This window comes from Aotus nancymaae, unplaced genomic scaffold (assembly GCF_030222135.1).
Source record: "Aotus nancymaae isolate 86718 unplaced genomic scaffold, 86718_ANA_hifiasm-v0.15.2.pri h1tg000006l, whole genome shotgun sequence".
Lineage (NCBI taxonomy): Eukaryota > Metazoa > Chordata > Mammalia > Primates > Aotidae > Aotus > Aotus nancymaae.
This window is the reverse complement of record NW_026988417.1, coordinates 69,139,398-69,156,670: the sequence shown is the minus strand read 5'-3', so window position 1 is coordinate 69,156,670 and position 17,273 is coordinate 69,139,398. Positions and strand designations below refer to the sequence as shown.

Sequence of the window (17,273 nt, the reverse complement as noted above, 5' to 3'; positions counted from 1 at the left end):
TCTTCAGGATCTAAGTATCTTCCCTGAAATTTAGCAAAGGCAGGAATTTTGTTTGAACTGTCTAATTCTGTCCTGTCAACTCTTTAGTTCAACTGTCTCAGAGCCAAGTTATATAAATATTTTCTTAACATAGAGAGACAATAAAAAATTTAAGAACACCATGATCATTGTTTCCATTATCATAGGAGAATGCTTTATCCTTTTTTCTAAACTTGACTCACTTTTCTCTAATAATGTTTTTAGATTGGTAGCTAAAACTGTATTTGTTTTGTCAAAATAGAAACAGATTTTGAGAAAAAAAAACTGCTCAGAAGTAAGAAAAATAGAAAAAGATCTCTCACACCATCTTATCATGCACAAAAGGTTATAACCAGGTATGTGTGAGTTTTAAATGCACGTGGTACATTTGGTGAATTGCCTTCATGAGCCTATGTGTCACTGCCTGGGGACAGGGAGACCAGGGAGATGTTTCCATCTTAAGGAGTGAAACTTCCTTGCACACTGTCAATAAGTGGATGAGTCTTCTCCCAATTCTGTTCTCGCCACTTCTCAGTATCCTGCTTTGTATCTAGAGGTTGCCTCCTTCAGTCAGCTGAGCGGGAAGCGTACTCAAAGTCAAGGTTAGGGAGTTCTCAGCCTGTGCCTTTGGCTGGCTCCCCTTGCTCTCCCTCTTCTCCGTGGTCACCCTGGGACTTCAGTACTCCTTCCATGTTGATGTGTTCATCACCCTAGTCTTGCCTGGATCTGTGATGGTCTTTTAAAGTGTGTCCTCCTCCTCCAAGACCACAGCTCTTTCACCCGTTATGTGGGAAGTGCTTTCATGTTGTGCTGCTCGCCCTCACCCTCCCTCTGCCTCTGTTGGAACGCCCCTCTTTCCAGAAGCAAGCAAAAGTGTCTCCTGCAGAAGTCCCCTTCCAGTTGCCATCCCTTCCTCATTTGTGTGCCCATATCACACTTATTGGCCTCTAGTCTCCCATGCTCTACTGTGGATTCTTGGAGGACAAGAACCAAGACTTAATGTCACATTATCTCAAGAGCTTAGCACAAGCCGTTGCACATGTAGCTAATGCCTCCTAAGCAGCTGGTGTGTGCCAGGTAGTGTTCTAACTGAATTTATGTGAATTTCATTCTTACAACAATCCTACAAGGTGAGTAGATTATTACTTCCATTTTACAGATGAGGAAACTGAGGCACAGAAGCAGTGAGTAATGTAAACCCTGCCAGCCAGATCTCAATCTCATTTGTATCCAGTGCTCAATCCCTTCTTAATAATAATTCTCAACAGAGGATTAGGTGAATAAAGGAACCAATATAACTGAAAGATAACGATTCTATGATAGTATTATATGCATCCAATCTGTCAAGCACCTCTGAGGAATTAGATGTACAGTTGTTAATTTTCCACCTATTATCCCTTTTGATTTCCATTCCTTATCTCACTCTATTGTTTCTAAAATTGTTTCTGAAACCAACCGTGCATTTTCCTACCTGATTAAATAGTTCATGGAGCATAACTGAACCTTTCTTTCTTTCATTCTTTCTTTTTTTTTTTGAGACAGTCTCACTCTGTCTCCAGGCATCAGGCTGGAGTGCAGTGGCATGATCTTGACTCACTGCAACCTCTGCCTCCTGGGTTCAAGTGATTCTCCTGCCTCAGCCTCCCGAGTAGCTCAAACTACAGGCACATGCCACCATGCCCAGCTAATTTTTGTATTTTAGTAGAGACAGGGTTTCACCATGTTGACCAGGATAGTCTGGATCTCTTGACCTTGTGATCCACCCGCCTTGGCCTCCCAAAGTGCTGGATTACAGGTGTGAGCCACCATGCCCAGCCACTGAACCTTTCTTAATGACAAGGACCATCATAGTAATTCACAAATGTTATACTACAGTCTAAGATTCATTAGCATCTACTAAATACCAGGGACCATACCAGGCACTTTCAAGTATGGTTACTTGATTAGTTGCCTAGGCTGAAAATTTGCTTTGTTTTTTATTGTTGTTTTGTTTTTTCAAACTCTTGTTTGTATTTCTGAAAGTTCCTTTGGTCTTCTTTGATCTTGTAGAACAGTAACTGATCAATATGCCCCTTTCTGCAGGCACTAGCCTTGGCTTACACAAAAGTTTGGCTTTGAAATTTCCTCTCTTCCTCCATATTCTAATAAATTACTGTGAATTAGCCTCTGTGTAAAATCAAGGAATACCCTGGATGAGGTCACCAGGATTCTAAACCTGCCCCTGACACTTCCAGTTGGTCCTGAATCTACATATTCTTAACTATAAAAAGACTGAGTTATGATTTCTCAGTGAAGCGTCTTTGGTTATAAGCAAAAGAAACTACCGCTGGCTAATTTAAGTAAAAGGGGAATCTATTTGAAGGCTATAAGGTAGGTTAACAGAATCAAGGAAAGCAGCTTGGAAGACAAAAGCAGGATGCAGGGCAGCTGCTTTAAAGATCCAAGTCATGAGAACGTATCGACTATCACGTCATGTGTCTGCCACTGGGAGGAATCCTACTGAGTTTTCTTGTTTTTATATTTAATTTTTTTTTTTTTTTGTATAGACAAGGTCTTGCTCTGTTTCCCAGGCTGGAGTGCAGTGGCACCATCATAGCTCACGGTAACGTCAGACTCCTGGGCTCAAGCCATCCTCCCACCTTAGCCTTCCAAGTAGCTGACACAAGCAGGTGCACGTCACCACGCCTGGCTCTTTTACAGTGTTTTCTGTCTTGAGGCACTGTGCTCAGGATTCAGAAGCCAGAGGAAAGGAACTAGTTGAGCTCAAGACCCATAGCACCCTTTACTGATGGTCTTGTACAGCTGTACAGTACAAGAGAGGAAAGGAAATCAAGGCTATTACCAGAAGAAAGGGGAATGGTTGTCTAGCAAATGAAAAGTCCACTGCAAACACCAAACTTCAAGCTGTTTAAGTGTTTTAACACTGAAGTGTCTTATCAGATTTTAAAGTATATTCTTTGTAAACTGGAAGGGTGTGTAATTTATCATTTAGATTTGGCTTTGGTTAGAGGCATTTGTTAGAGGTGTTAGCTGGTTTCATCCTACAGGCGTTTCTCAGGTACCTGTTAGGAGAGGTTGTCTCACACAGAGGGAGGAGTACCCTGTGCTAATGAGAAGACTTGGGATCAAGTTCTGACTCTTCTGCCTATCTGTGCTCTGTGTCCCCATCTGTGAAGTGGGACAGTACTACATGCTCCGTCTGTACTACGGACTTGTAAGGATTAAATAAAATGAAATAATGTGGGTTAAACTCTTTGAAGAGCTATGCAAGTGTTAGGTATTCATAGGATTGGTGGGCATAGATTGGTGCTTAGTGCTATGGAAGTGTGACATGATGAAATATATATTTAGCCTTCCTTTATGTCCTGGCCTACAGCTCCTAAAATGCTTGGAATCTCCTAAGTGATAAGTGTCTTTTTGTATGCTAGTGAGTTGACTGATGACTGGCAGCCTCTATGGGATCTGGATAGGAACTGGTCCTGAAAGACAGGGACAGGATTAGAGGGTTGGGACTTTCAGCCCTAACCCCCAACCTCCCAGGAGGAGAGAAGGGCTGAAAGTTGGGTTGATCGCAAATGGCCAGTGATTTAATCAATCATGCCTATGTAATGTAGCTTCCATTAAAAAAAAAAAAAAAAAAGACTAAATTTGGCAAGTTTCCAGAGCGCTGAACACGGGGAGGTTCCTGGAGAGTAGCGAGCCTGTGAAGGGCGTGGAGGTTCTGAGCTCCTTCCCCATAACTTGCCCAATGTGCCTCTTCATCTGTATACTTTGTAATATCCTTTGCAATAAAATGTAAGTGTTTCCATTAGTACTCTAAGCTGCTCTAGCAAATTAATTGAGCCCAAGCAGGGAGTGGGGGGTGGGAATCCCAATGTATAGCCATTAGCACAGGTTAAACAGCCTGGGGCTTTCGATTGGCATAGGAAGTGGAAGGCAATCTCAACCTATAGAATCTGATGCTGTCTCCAAGTAGAAAGTATCGGAATTGAATTGAGTTGGAGGACGCTGCAGAATTATTATTGGTGGAGAGAAAACGCCACACACTTCTTGGTGACCGGAAGTCACAGAAGTCTGTATAAATTGTTACAGTATGAGAGCAGAGAAAAAAATGGTTTTTCTACTGGAAAATATACAAAGACTCATCTACTTTTATGCATCTATATGAATGCATTTGTTTATTTTCTTATCTATTTTTATTTTAAAATCTAGAAGGGATATAAGAGGTATAAAGAGATATAATATACAGACAGTCCTTGACTTACGATGGTTCAACTTAAATGATTTTTTGACTTCATGATGGTGTGATAATTATACGTATTTGGTATGCCCCTCCAATGACAATAGAGTTACATCCAGCTAATATCCCATTGTAAACTGGAAAGATACTAAGCTGTTGCATCAAAAACAAACTTTCAACTTACAATCTTTTCAACTAATGATGGGTTTATTGGGACATAATTCCATCATCACTGAGGAGCACTTTTATGTACAAGCTTCAGCCTTCAGCTTGCTTACAGTCTATCTGAGGCTACCTAATAATTCTTTCACAATCTAAATGATGTCACTCAGAAGTTTATAATTGAATGCTAAAGACATGTACAGATATCCACAGGTGGGTGAGAAAAATACCCCTGTGCTGCTTCGGTTGGAAAAAAGGCCTCAGAGGAGATGTGGGTAGCCCAGCTGGCCAGTGCCTTCCTAACCTGTGCTCTTAAATTAGCTCTGTCCAATAGGAATGCTACATGAACCACATATGTAATTTCAGATTTTCTAGTAGCCACGTTTTTTAAAAAGTAGAAGGAAACAGGTAAAATTAATGTTAATAATATATTTTAATTTTGCCCATTATATTTAAAATAGCACCATTTCAATATGTAATCAGTATTAAAAAGGGTTAAAAGATATTTGCCATTCTTTTTCTTTTCTTGGCACTGTTTTTGAAATTCTGTATGTATTTGACATTCACAACAAATCTCAATTCCAGTTGGCCACAGTTCAAGTGCTCACTAGTCACATGGTGACATGGTGGCTACCATGTCAGACATAATAACCCTAGCTGGTTTAGGAAGAAGGACAGGTAAGCAAAGGGAAGGAAAAAACAGACACTGGAATTTATTGAACATCTACTGTGTACCAGGCAGGGCTAGGGCCAGTGTGAAGCATTTGATGAACAAAAGATCAGATCTTGTTTTTATTTAAAATTTTGTTCATCATAAACTTTTGGCATAAATCTTGGTTTTAAGAAATAGTGCATTTAAAAATCTTGATTACTACTTGTTTCAGCACATCTTAATCACTCACACTGACTCTAGGCCCAGCCCTGGCACCAGGCACTTCCTAAGAACTTTCTAATGCCTCATTTGGGGGCACTAACATGAACCCACCTATGTGGTATATCAGAAACAGAGACCAGGCATGGTGGCTGGTGCCTGTAATCCTAGCATTTGGGGAGGCCAAAGCAGGAGGATCACTTGAGTCCAGGAATTCAAGACCAGCCTGGGCAACATAGCGAGACCTCATCTCTACAAAAAAATAAAATAGTTAGCTGGGTGTGGTGGCATGCTCCTGTAGTTCTACTTGGGAGGCTGAGTTGGGAGGATTGTTTGAGCCCAGGAGGTTGAGGCTGCAGTGAGCTGTAATCATGCCACTGCCCTCCATCCTGAAAAGCAGAGCGCGACCCTGTCTCAAAAAAAGAAACAGGAGTGAACTCCTGTAATTTACTAAGCCTTGGCCATCATTTTTGAAAATGAAATTTCAATGTAATTCAATTTAGAAACAAAAAGATTGGTAAACAAATTGAAATTCAAAACAAATCTATGAACTGAACATGTTGAAAATACTTCAGGACCAAACCATAACCCAGGAGAGAGTTCATTGGCTTTGATTACCTGGTCAAGGTGACCCTCGACTGTTGTACCTCCCTAATCATGGAGGAAAAGAATGAAAACCAAGTTTTTTTAAGAAGACTCTATCCTAGGCCTCATTCCCTTCTCACATTATAGCTTCAGTCTCCAGCTTTTTAAGGCTTAGTAGCTGCAGTCTCTATAAAATGTTATATTGAGAATGTTACACTGAAAATACAACATTGATGCTGAAAGAAAGGAAAAGTCTTGCTTTTTAAAGTGGTGCCTGTTTTTAAATAAAACCCTTTTCTTTCTTTTAGGGAACTCAGAAACAAAGCGAATATTCAGTTTGGAGATAATGGAACAACAATATCTGCTGTTAGCAACAAGGCCTATGTTTTTGAACGAGACCAATCTGTTGGAGACCCTAAAGTCGACTTAATTAGAACGTTAAATATTCCTGTATTGGTAAGTCGGCATTTTAATATCATTAATTTGGATCTTGGAAGAAAGGAAAAAGCTAAGTTAATACTCTTTATGATTTTACATTTAGGAGCCCTTAAGTTATGTTGAAATATACACATACAAAAAGAAAAATAAATTTTTTTCTTCTTTAAAGTACATCTTAGCCTTTATTCTAAGATCTATCAAATAAGATCTTTTCAAATGATGACAGAATTCAGATTTTAGGATTTGTTTTCACAATTTCTTCCTGTGTGTTCAGGATTAGCAATTGTGTAAGTAAATATGCCTCTAGGATTTTTTGTAGCTAATAATTAAAAAAATATTTATTTGAATATTTTCAGAAATTTGAGCAATGAAACTTGTATACCATTTCTTACTTCAGATTTTTATGTTGGATTTTATATTCTCAAAATACATAAATTGACACCAGAAATCAATAGACTGGGCTGTTCATTACAGCCTACTGTGATTTCAGTGGGCTCTGTTTATAATGGTAATTCCACCTAATAATACACCTATTCTACATCTATTCTATACTGATACCCATGAGACTTTATTTTTTTTTAATTAAATTTTTTTATTATTAGTTTCAGACAGAGCCTTGCTCTGTCGCCCAGGCTGGAGTGCAGTGTCTAGATCTCAGCTTACTGCAGCTTCTACCTCCTGGGCTCAAGTGATCCTCCCATGTCATCCAGTCACTCCAGGCATGAACCACTGTGCATGGCCCAGTAAACATTCTATTTCACCTACACCAACCCCTTCCGACTCTCCCACCCTAACTCCCAGGTGACCGCTCCGTATGTAGCTGGACACTGATAATGGACCCAGGACCTAGAGAGTATTAGGTCCCTGCTGCCTAGTCCCAGGGGTGTAGGTAGGGTTTATGAGCCTCTGGCCCTGCTCAGGAGGAAGGTAGCACCACCTTGTGGCTAAAGATGCTGACATGTTTACAAGAGCTTTTCCCCTTTTGTGGTGTCTGGATGGTCTCTGTAAATACTGAGCTTACAAAATGTAGTACCAAGGCTTTGTCTTGGATATGCAGCCAGAAAGGAGCTCACTGGCTGAGTTTTCAGCTATTTAATCTCAACCTTTACATGTACATTTCCAACCCCTTTTGCTGAGGGGTAGTAGGAGAGAGTAGGTGGGGTGCTTTGGAGGGAATGCTCCTGTCTTAATTTATTTCTGCTCCACAGACCGTCATAGAGTGGTCCCAGGTCCACTTCCTCAGGGAGATCATCGAGGCCATGTTGAAAGCCTATCAGCAGAAGCTGTTTGTGACTCACACAGTTGACGAATTGCTCTGGGGCTACAAAGATGAGATCTTGTCCCTTATCCATGTTTTCAGGCCCGACATCTCTCCCTATTTTGGCCTATTCTATGAGGTAAGTCAATTTTTATTTTCAGAACCTCTTTTTTCAGCTGACAGTGGGTTGGGGCACCCCAAGCCAGATTAACTTTAAGTTTCTTTTAGAAATTGTCTAGAGTTAAGGTATCTTGTAGAGTATGTTTAAAAAAAAAAATGGAGTGTTTTTGGAAATAAAAAAAACTTGAGGCCGGGTGCACTGGCTCATACCTGTAATCCTAGCACTTTGGGAGGCGGAGGTGGGTTGATCACTTGAGGTCAGGACTTTGAGACCAGCCTGGCCAACATGGCAAAACCCTGTCTCTACTAAAAATACAAAAATTAGCCAGGTGTGGTGGTGCACACCTGTAATCTCAGCTACTCAGGAGACTGAGGCAGAAGAGTTGCTTGAAACCGGGAGGCAGAGGTTGCAGAGATCATGCCACTGCACTGCAGCCTGGGTGACAGAGCTAGACTCTGTGTGAAAAACAGACAAACAAACAAACAAACAAAAACAAAAACCCTTGAGTGCAATGGATAGTTGGGAAATTGGTAAAAGACAAAATAACCCCAGGAAGAGTATTAGATTAGGGGTGTGCTCTGGGGTTGTGATGAGTCTCCTCAGCTTTACATTTGTAGCTGTTTTCTGGCTCTGCTTGTTCAAGAGTCTTACCCTCTTCATGTGGTCCTATAGCATTCTGTTTTTTATGGCAAACAGCAATAATTGTGTCCTTGGGCCTTCAAGGTTATACAAAACTTAGAAATTGTTAAAACAAAATTGTAAGCAAGTTTTAAAAAATTATCTGTGTGAGAGACAGGAGTCCTAAAATTAGGGTCTCACCAACTCTGAATGCATCACTCTGGAGAAGTGGTCCAGATAGGAGTTCCGTAGAGGGTCCCTGTCTCAGGGGAACACAGCTTCACAGGACCAGAGGAAGCAAAGATTTCCTGTCAAGCTCTGACTAAACCTCCCTTCTAGAAATGATTTCAGGAGAGCCTCCTGCTGAGAGATATTATGCAAAGGTTCCATCAAGGCCCTTTTGGTTCCAGGGGCTTCAGTCCATCAGCCAAGTAGATCTTGTTGCTAATATCTCACTATTTCTCAGATAATTTGCATTATGTAACTTACTTTTTTGTTTTTACATCATTGAATTCACTAGTCTGATAGCCACACTATCTGATGTGGTTGTGAGGATTTCATGAGATGATTCATGCAAAAATTTTAGACCAGAGCCAGGAATATTATACTCAACAATTGTTCACTCCTGTTGTTATAGAGGAACTACTACCTGTGCTATTTCTGAGAAATCATAGCTACATGCCCAAATAAAGAAATTTAGGAATGTACAGTGTCTGTATGTGCCCTTAAGAAGTCTAACTTGGAGAGAATACACAACTGAAGAAAACTTAATTGAAAATAGGACTATATTACTACCACCTTCTTCCAGTGTAGCTATTCTGGTATAATTGGTCCTGGTCCTGGACTTTGGGCTTTTAAATTTATTTAGAAGTAATTCACTTACTATAAAATTTACCATTTTAAAATGTACAGTTCAGTAGTCTTTAGTATAGTCACAAGGTTGTGCAACCATTACTACTAATCCCAGAACATTTTCATTATCCCGAAAAAGAAACCGCATACTCTCTTAGCAGTCACTCCTCTCCCTGTCTTACTCTCCCAGGCCCTGGGAACCATTAATCTACTTTCTGGCTTTGTGAATTTACATATTCTAGACATCTCATATAAATGGAATCGTATAATATGTGCCCTTCTGTATCTGGCTTTTAAATTTAGTATAATGTCGTCAAGGTTCTACCTCTGTGAATTTGCATATTCTGGACATCTCATATAAATGGAATCACATGATATGTGCCCTTCTGTATCTGGCTTTTAAACTTAGTATAGTGTTGTCGGGGTTCATCCATGTTGTAGCATGTATCAGTGTTCCATTCCTTTTTATAACGGAGGAATATTGCATTCTCCAAAATGTGGTATACCAATATACCACATTTACCAATATACCAAAATGTGTATACCAATATACCAAAATGTGGTATAGATATACACAACCCAAATGTCCACCAACTGATAAACAGATAAGCAAATGTGTATAGATATACCACATTTTGCTTATCTGTTTATCAGTTGGTGGACATTTGGGTTGTGTTCCCTCTTGGCTATTATTAGAAGTGCTGCTATGAATATTTATTCATACAGGTTTTTGTATGAACATTGGGATATACTTTGAAGTGGAATTGTCTTGAGAATATACATAGGTATGAAATTTTGGAGTCCTATGAATTCTGCATGACCTTTTTAGGAACTGACAATCTGTTTTCTGCAGTGACTGCAACATTTTTATATTCCTACTGGCAATGTATAAAGGTTCTAATTTCTCTACATCCTCACCGACACTTACTATTTTTCTTTTTATTAAATTGCCAAGCTAGTGGGTATGAAGTGGTATCTTATCGTGGTTTTGATTTGCATTTCCCTAATAACTAATGATGTTGAACATGTTTTTATGCAATTTCTGGCCATTAGTGTATTTTCTTTTGGGAAATGTCTCTACAAATCCTTTGCCCATTTAAAAATCGAGCTCCTACTATTTAAAACCAGAAAATAGTAATATAGTTAATATAGTATTTAGTAAAATAGTCACTATTTTCTAGTCCTGTTTCAGTCTTGTGTAGCAGTTCGGCCCTAGTAGGACAGTTTGATCAAGATTAAATTTGTTAGATACTGTATTAGTTAGGGTTGCCAGAGAAATAGAATCAACAGGATGTGTATCGATAGAGATCAGAAGGAGGGAGAGAAGGAAATATATATTATGGAATTGGCTTATGTGATTGTGAAAGCTGGTAAGTCTGAAATCCGTAGGGCAGGCCAGCAGCTAGAAACTCAGGTAAAAGTTGATGATGTGGTCTTGAGTTTGAAATCTGTAGGAGTGGCTGTAACCTGGAAATTTCGGCAGAATTTCAATGTTGCAGTCTTGAGGAGAATTCCTTCTCTAGGAACCTCTGTTTCTGCTTGTAAGGCTTCGAACAGATTGGATGGGGCCCAGCCACTCATTGAGGGTAATCTCCCTTAAAGTTAACTGACTGTAAATATTAATCACATCTGCAAAATACCTTCACCGCAACATCTGGGCTAGTATTTCACCAAACAACTGGGTACCATAGCCTAGCCAAGTTGTCATAAAATTATCACAGTTACTTTAAATGATTATATTAAATTATTTTCAGAAAAATGGTACTAATGATGGAGACTATGTTTTTCTAACTGGAGAAGACAATTACCTTAACTTTACAAAGATTGTGGAATGGAATGGGAAAACGTAAGTCTAATGATTTATCAGTGGAATTATTTTTTCAGTTTTCATTTAAACTATATATCTACTGCTACATTGTTTAAAAAATGTGTTTAGCCTTTCTTGGGTGAAAAATGTAAAAATATGTAAATAGTCTTGTAATTATTATTCTATAAATCAAGATGTGGTAAAATATTTTATAAATTAAATATTTAGTGATTTGTAGATTTATCATGGCCAGGCATGAATTACAGGCCTGTGAAAAGTCCTACTCTTGCTTAGTAGTCATTGAGTGATGTGTAATAGCTACAGCACAAATACTTTTCAAACCACCACTTGTTTTGGGATATTTGGACATTACCTCTATGAAAATTGATTTGGGGCCAGGGACCTACTTTTTCTCCCCCTTGAGCTAATTAACACTGTTGTGTCTGTGTATAAATAAGATACTGTGAGTAGACAGCTCAGTTAAATCTTGCAAAGTCCTGACCATTTAAGAAAATCTAAACTCAAATGTGATCATCTTTACTTTTTCTTGTGCTTATCAATTATAGGTCGCTTGACTGGTGGGTAACAGACAAGTGCAATATGATTAACGGAACAGATGGAGATTCTTTTCACCCACTAATAACCAAAGATGAGGTCCTTTATGTCTTCCCATCTGATTTTTGCAGGTAAAAGCTTTAAAGATGAGTACTTTTTAAGAAATAAGGTCTTTCACTGCAAGACCACCAAAAGCGTGAGGAATATGTGCAGACAAACTTATTTTGCATGGATGTTTATGCTTAATCAGTGATAAATGCTGATGGCACATCGAGGCAGTATAGTGTACTGGTTCACAGTACAGACTCCTGACTGTTGGTTTGAATCTTGACTCTACCACTTATAGCTGTGTGACCATGAGAAAATTATTTAACCACTCTGTACCTCACTTTCCTCACTTGTAAGACAAAGATAGAAATTGTTAACTATGTTAGACGGTGTTTTGAGGACAAATGAGTTACTACTAGTAAAATACTTAGCCCTGGACCTGTCACACAGTAACCAGTATTAAGTGTTGGCTCTTAGTTACTATGATATGCTCTGTCAAGCATGAATTAACCTGGGCTTCTTCCAGTCAATAGGTAGTCTCTACATAGAAGCCAAATAGAAGATATAATTGTCCATATTTCAGGAGAGCGGTTTTCTCAGGGGAGGCAGAGAAGGAATGGAATCAAGAGCATTATGTAGACAAGTTCAGTTATATCCATAATATATTTTTTATTTGTCTAAGTGGCAGATACAAAGGTATTTGTTATAGTATTTTTTCTCTTTCTGGTGCCTAAAATATTTCATTACAAAATGCTGTAGGGGTGGTTCATGCAGTGAAACCACCTATGTTATTCACAAGCCTGAGGGAAATGTATCAACACCTCTGGTTTAGAGATGAAAAAGTGAGGCCCAAAAAACTATTCCTGCCAGCCTTCAAAGGAAGGGCTGAAGGATCATTGTTGACTGTGTACATCAAAGTGCTCTGTCTGTTAGTCAGGCACTATGCAGTGTAAGCGGTGGTCATGTAACATGCGACCATGTTTGAAATCAGTAAGCATGAAAGGCAGAATTCTGTTGAATTCCATTGAAATAAATGACTGGGAAAAATATGGAAACTAATTTCGGTGGGTGGGAAATGAGTATCAAAGTATATATTCTAATAAAATAACTGTCCAATGTGACACTTTTCAAGTGCCTAAGACCCTACCAGGCCACGGCCGTTGCTGCCTGTTCTGCCTTAGCTTTGGCCCTGCCGTGCCCTGGCTTCCCTGGCTTCGCCGGTGGCCTGTCCACACTGGCATGTGTCCATGCCAATCTAGAGGCCTCTTCTTTCTTGTTTATGCGAGTCTCCATTCTAAATGGTATCATCTTAGTTTTCTACCACATACTGTTTTTTCTTGTTTGGATATCACCACCATGGCTACCTCTTAAACACCTTTCACCACAATTCATCTTCTACTTTATTATACATTGAGTTGACAGAGTGCCTTCCATTCTTTTCTACTTGATGTATGAGCTTCTGGCCATGTTGTACCTGAGAACTGTTGCTAACTTGCAGATCTGGGGCAGATCTGCAAGTTACACTGACTGGAGTCCACATTCACTTTTTATTCTTACATCCGAACAGGTCAGTGTATATTACTTTCAGTGACTATGAGAGTGTACAGGGACTGCCTGCCTTTCGGTATAAAGTTCCTGCAGAAATATTAGCCAATACCTCAGACAATGCCGGCTTCTGTATACCTGAGGGAAACTGCCTGGGCTCAGGAGTTCTGAATGTCAGCATCTGCAAGAATGGTAAGAACTCAGAGGGGACTGATACGGGTGTCAAGAATGCAGAAGGATTGGAGTCCAACAAAGAATATGTAGCTGTACACAGTGGCACACACCTATAGTCCCAGCTACTAAGGATGCTGAGGTGGGATGATCATTTGAGCCCAGGAGTTCTCACGTCCAGCCTGGGCAACATAGTAAGACCCCGTCTCTAAAAAACAAACAAAAAAGAATATGTTGTCAGCCCCATAGATGTTTCATAATGTGGCTATTGAATGGTAAAAAAAATTATTGGCTTTTCTGTGATGCTTTTTATTTCTAGAATGCCGTGTTGTGTTTTTTTCTGGACAATGGTTTAGAAGTCTTTATAGTAATCATAGCTCATGTTTACTAAGCTCCTGATGTATACCAGTCGCTGTCCTAAGTGCTTTACATATTTACATGTAGTTAATGCATGCAAAACATTAACTGATTTCATGTTTAAAACAATGCTAAGGCTGGGCATGGCAGCTCATGCCTGTATTCCTAGCACTTTGAGAGGCTGAGGTGGGAAGATTAGTTGAGGCCAGGGGTTCAAGATCAGCCTGTCTCTACAAAAAAAAAAAAAAAAATTAGAAAATTAGCTAGGTGTGGTGGCACATACCTGTAGTAGCAGCTGCTCAGGAGGCTGAGGCAGGGAGATTGCTTGAGCCCAGGAGTTTGAGGTTGCAGTGTGCTATGATTGTACTACTGCACTCCAGCCTAAGCAATAGAGTGAGCCTGCACGCCACCCCCTGCCAAAAAAAGGCAGTGCTAAAAGAGAAAGTGGACAATTCGGTTTTAAGAAAATACATATCATGGCAAAGATTCTCAGTGATTTTGATGCAGAGTTAGTTTCAAACCCTGACACAAATGTCCCAATGTTTCTTAATGTCAGAACTACTCTTCTCCTTTCTATGAATGAGGCAGAATTGTTAGTGGCACAACTGACAAAAGTATTTTCTTTATCTTGAGGAGTAGTTTTAATAGCCACATGTTGCAGAATTATTCACAGTGACCTTACTAGATACTAGACATTCAGCGGCCTGTTTTTATAATTGGAGAAACTAGGGCTCAGAGAGGGAACATGATTTTGATGTGACTCCTCTCTCTGAGCAGATCTCTGCTGGAACTTAGGGTCTTCTCATATTTGCCCTGTGATTCCCTCTTGAGCTATAATTCCTCTTTAAAGTTTCTCTGGAGAGCTCTCTGTAGTTTCTTTCTCCTGAATAAAGTAATATGCTCACTTTTGCTCCCTTGTCTAACTCGTTTTAAAATATCCTTTCAGGCCTGGCATGGTGGCGTGTGCGTGTAGATCCAGCTGCTCAGGAGGCTATGGTGGAAGGATTGCTTGAGCCCAGTTTGATTCTCGTGTGCGTGTAGATCCAGCTGCTCAGGAGGCTATGGTGGAAGGATTGCTTGAGCCCAGTTTGATTCTCGTGTGCGTGTAGATCCAGCTGCTCAGGAGGCTATGGTGGGAGGATTGCTGGAGCCCAGTTTGATTCTCGTGTGTGTGTAGATCCTGCTTCTCAGGAGGCTATGGTGGGAGGATTGCTTGAGCCCAGTTTGATACTCGTGTGTGTGTAGATCCAGCTGCTCAGGAGGCTATGGTGGGAGGATTGCTGGAGCCCAGTTTGATTCTTGTCTGCTCAGGAGGCTGTGGTGGGAGGATTGCTTGAGCCCAGTTTGATTCTCGTGTGCGTGTAGATCCAGCTGCTCAGGAGGCTATGGTGGGAGGATTGCTGGAGCCCAGTTTGATTCTCGTGTGTGCATAGATCCAACTGCTCAGGAGGCTATGGTGGGAGGATTGCTGGAGCCCAGTTTGATTCTAGCCTGGGCAACATAGTGAGACTATATCTTTTAAAAAAGAAAAAAAAAAAAGAATAAGATATCATTTTGGAATAAGTCAGCAGTATACTTCCTGATCCTTGTCTAATAGAGCAGTGACCCCCAACACCTGGCCTTACATAAGAATTATCTGGAGAGTTCTTAAAAATATATTGGCAAGGCATAGTGGCTCATGCCTGTAATCCTAACACTTTAGGAGGCCAAGGCAGGAGGCTCACTTGAGGCCTGGAGTTTAGACCTACTTGGGCAACAGGGAGACCCCATCTGAACAAAAAATTTAAAACTTAGCTGGACATAGTAGCATACACCTATAGTCCCAGATACTCAGGAGGCTGAGGCTGGAGGATCGCTTGAGCCTAGGAATTCAAGGCTGCAATGAGCTATTGATTGCAACACTGCACTCCAGCCTGGGCAACAAAGTGATACACAGTCTCAGAAAAAAATTATGTGTGTGTGTGTGTGTGTGTGTGTGTGTGTATCATATACAACTGACTAAAGTATTTTCTTTATCTTGAAGACAAATTTTAACAGCCACATATATATTTTATATATGTATATATGTATATATTAATATATTTGATAATAAATATATTAATAAACTATATATGGTCATATGTAAATATAAATATATTTGCATATTTTAATATCTACTATATTTTAATATACTATATATGTATATATATAGGTATAGATATACACACACATGCATGTATGTCCCAGGGCCCCATGTTGAACATATCAGGGCCCCAGAACCTACACTTTTAACATGTACTCCAGGTGATTTCCAAAAGATGGCGTCTAGGTATTTGGGGACCACTGTGCAGGGGGACATGGTACCCTTTACCTGGAGATAAAGACCAAGGGTGAATGGGAACAAGTTCCTGGTTGTGATCTCCCCCATTGCCTTACTGAGTAGTCCTGAAACATTTGTTCCTGCCCCCTCATCCCGTGTGCATCTGGCTCAAAGCAAAAATGTAGATATATTTTTTCTTTTTTTTTTTTGAGACGGAGTTTCGCTCTTGTTGCCCAGGCTGGAGTGCAATGGCGCAATCTTGGCTTGGTGCAATCTCGGCTCACCACAACCTCTGCCTCCTGGGTTCAAGCGATTCTCCTGCCTCAGCCTCCTGAGTAACTGGGATTATAGGCATGTGCCACCATGCCCAGCTAATTTTTGTATTTTTCTCCATGTTGGTCAGGCTGGTCTCAAACTCCCGACCTCAGGTGATCCGCCTGCCTCGGCCTCCCAAAGTGCTGGGATTACAAGCATGAGCCACTGCACCTGACCTTTTCTTGCAGTTTTTATTAAATTCTGTTTCCCTAAGAAGCTGATGCCAGAATCAACAGAAATAGTCTACTTTGTACATTTAAACTTCTTGCTACAATCCTTTTCTGCTTCCCTCTTATGTATTGCCAAATTTGGACTGAAGTGAAACCCTCCAGGATTGACCTCCAGTGTTTTGAATTCTCCAGCGAAACGTTTTGGGTAGTGGGATGAGTGAGTGTTCTGGAGTGAGGCAGATCTGGGTTTGAGTCCTATTCTATTTGTTGGCAAATTGGCCAAAGTTTTAGTGTTCCAGACTTCAGTTTTCTCATTAATAAAATGGAGGTGGTTATAACTTCTTGAGGTTGTGTGAGAGTTAGAGATAATGTATGTAAAACACTCAGGACAGCAGCCCTTATTAAGCCCTCAAGAGATTTAAAAAACACATTTTTAAGGTCATTATAGGTCACAAGAAGGAAGTCATGGCTTTGTGGAACTATTCAGCAGTAAACAGCAAAATGCGTGTGCATGTGAGAGATGTGTGATGTGTTCCTTGAGCCATGGACTGGTGGATATGTAAGCAAATTTAAGTAACTTGTCAATAAGCTCCTTTCTCCAAAAATATAAATCTGACAGCAATTATTGTGTCCCTCTCTTCTTTTCAATAAGCAGATCTAGAATAGGTTTCCTTTAGTGCCTTGTTTCCCTATTTGGTTCTATATATATATATAAACATTAAATTTACATGAGCACTTATTTGGTTCTTAAAATGAACAAGAAAGGAAAAAAAAACCCAGAATCTTTGTGATCTGGTTAAAGGCAGGCTGTATAGCACAACCAGGCTGACTCTTAAAAAATTT

The 17,273-nt window shown here is 40.0% G+C and overlaps 1 protein-coding gene across 1 annotated transcript in view; it reads left to right on the top strand.

The window, feature by feature from the left end:
* The window catches only part of SCARB2 (scavenger receptor class B member 2), a 60,387-nt gene that overhangs the window by 31,196 nt on the left and 11,918 nt on the right, over positions 1 to 17,273 (top strand). Inside the window, exons 3-7 of the mRNA XM_012447020.3 lie at positions 6,185 to 6,332; positions 7,523 to 7,711; positions 10,918 to 11,009; positions 11,537 to 11,656; positions 13,141 to 13,310. Coding sequence (XP_012302443.2) covers positions 6,185 to 6,332; positions 7,523 to 7,711; positions 10,918 to 11,009; positions 11,537 to 11,656; positions 13,141 to 13,310 — 719 coding nt within the window. The remainder of the gene's footprint in view (positions 1 to 6,184; positions 6,333 to 7,522; positions 7,712 to 10,917; positions 11,010 to 11,536; positions 11,657 to 13,140; positions 13,311 to 17,273) is intronic.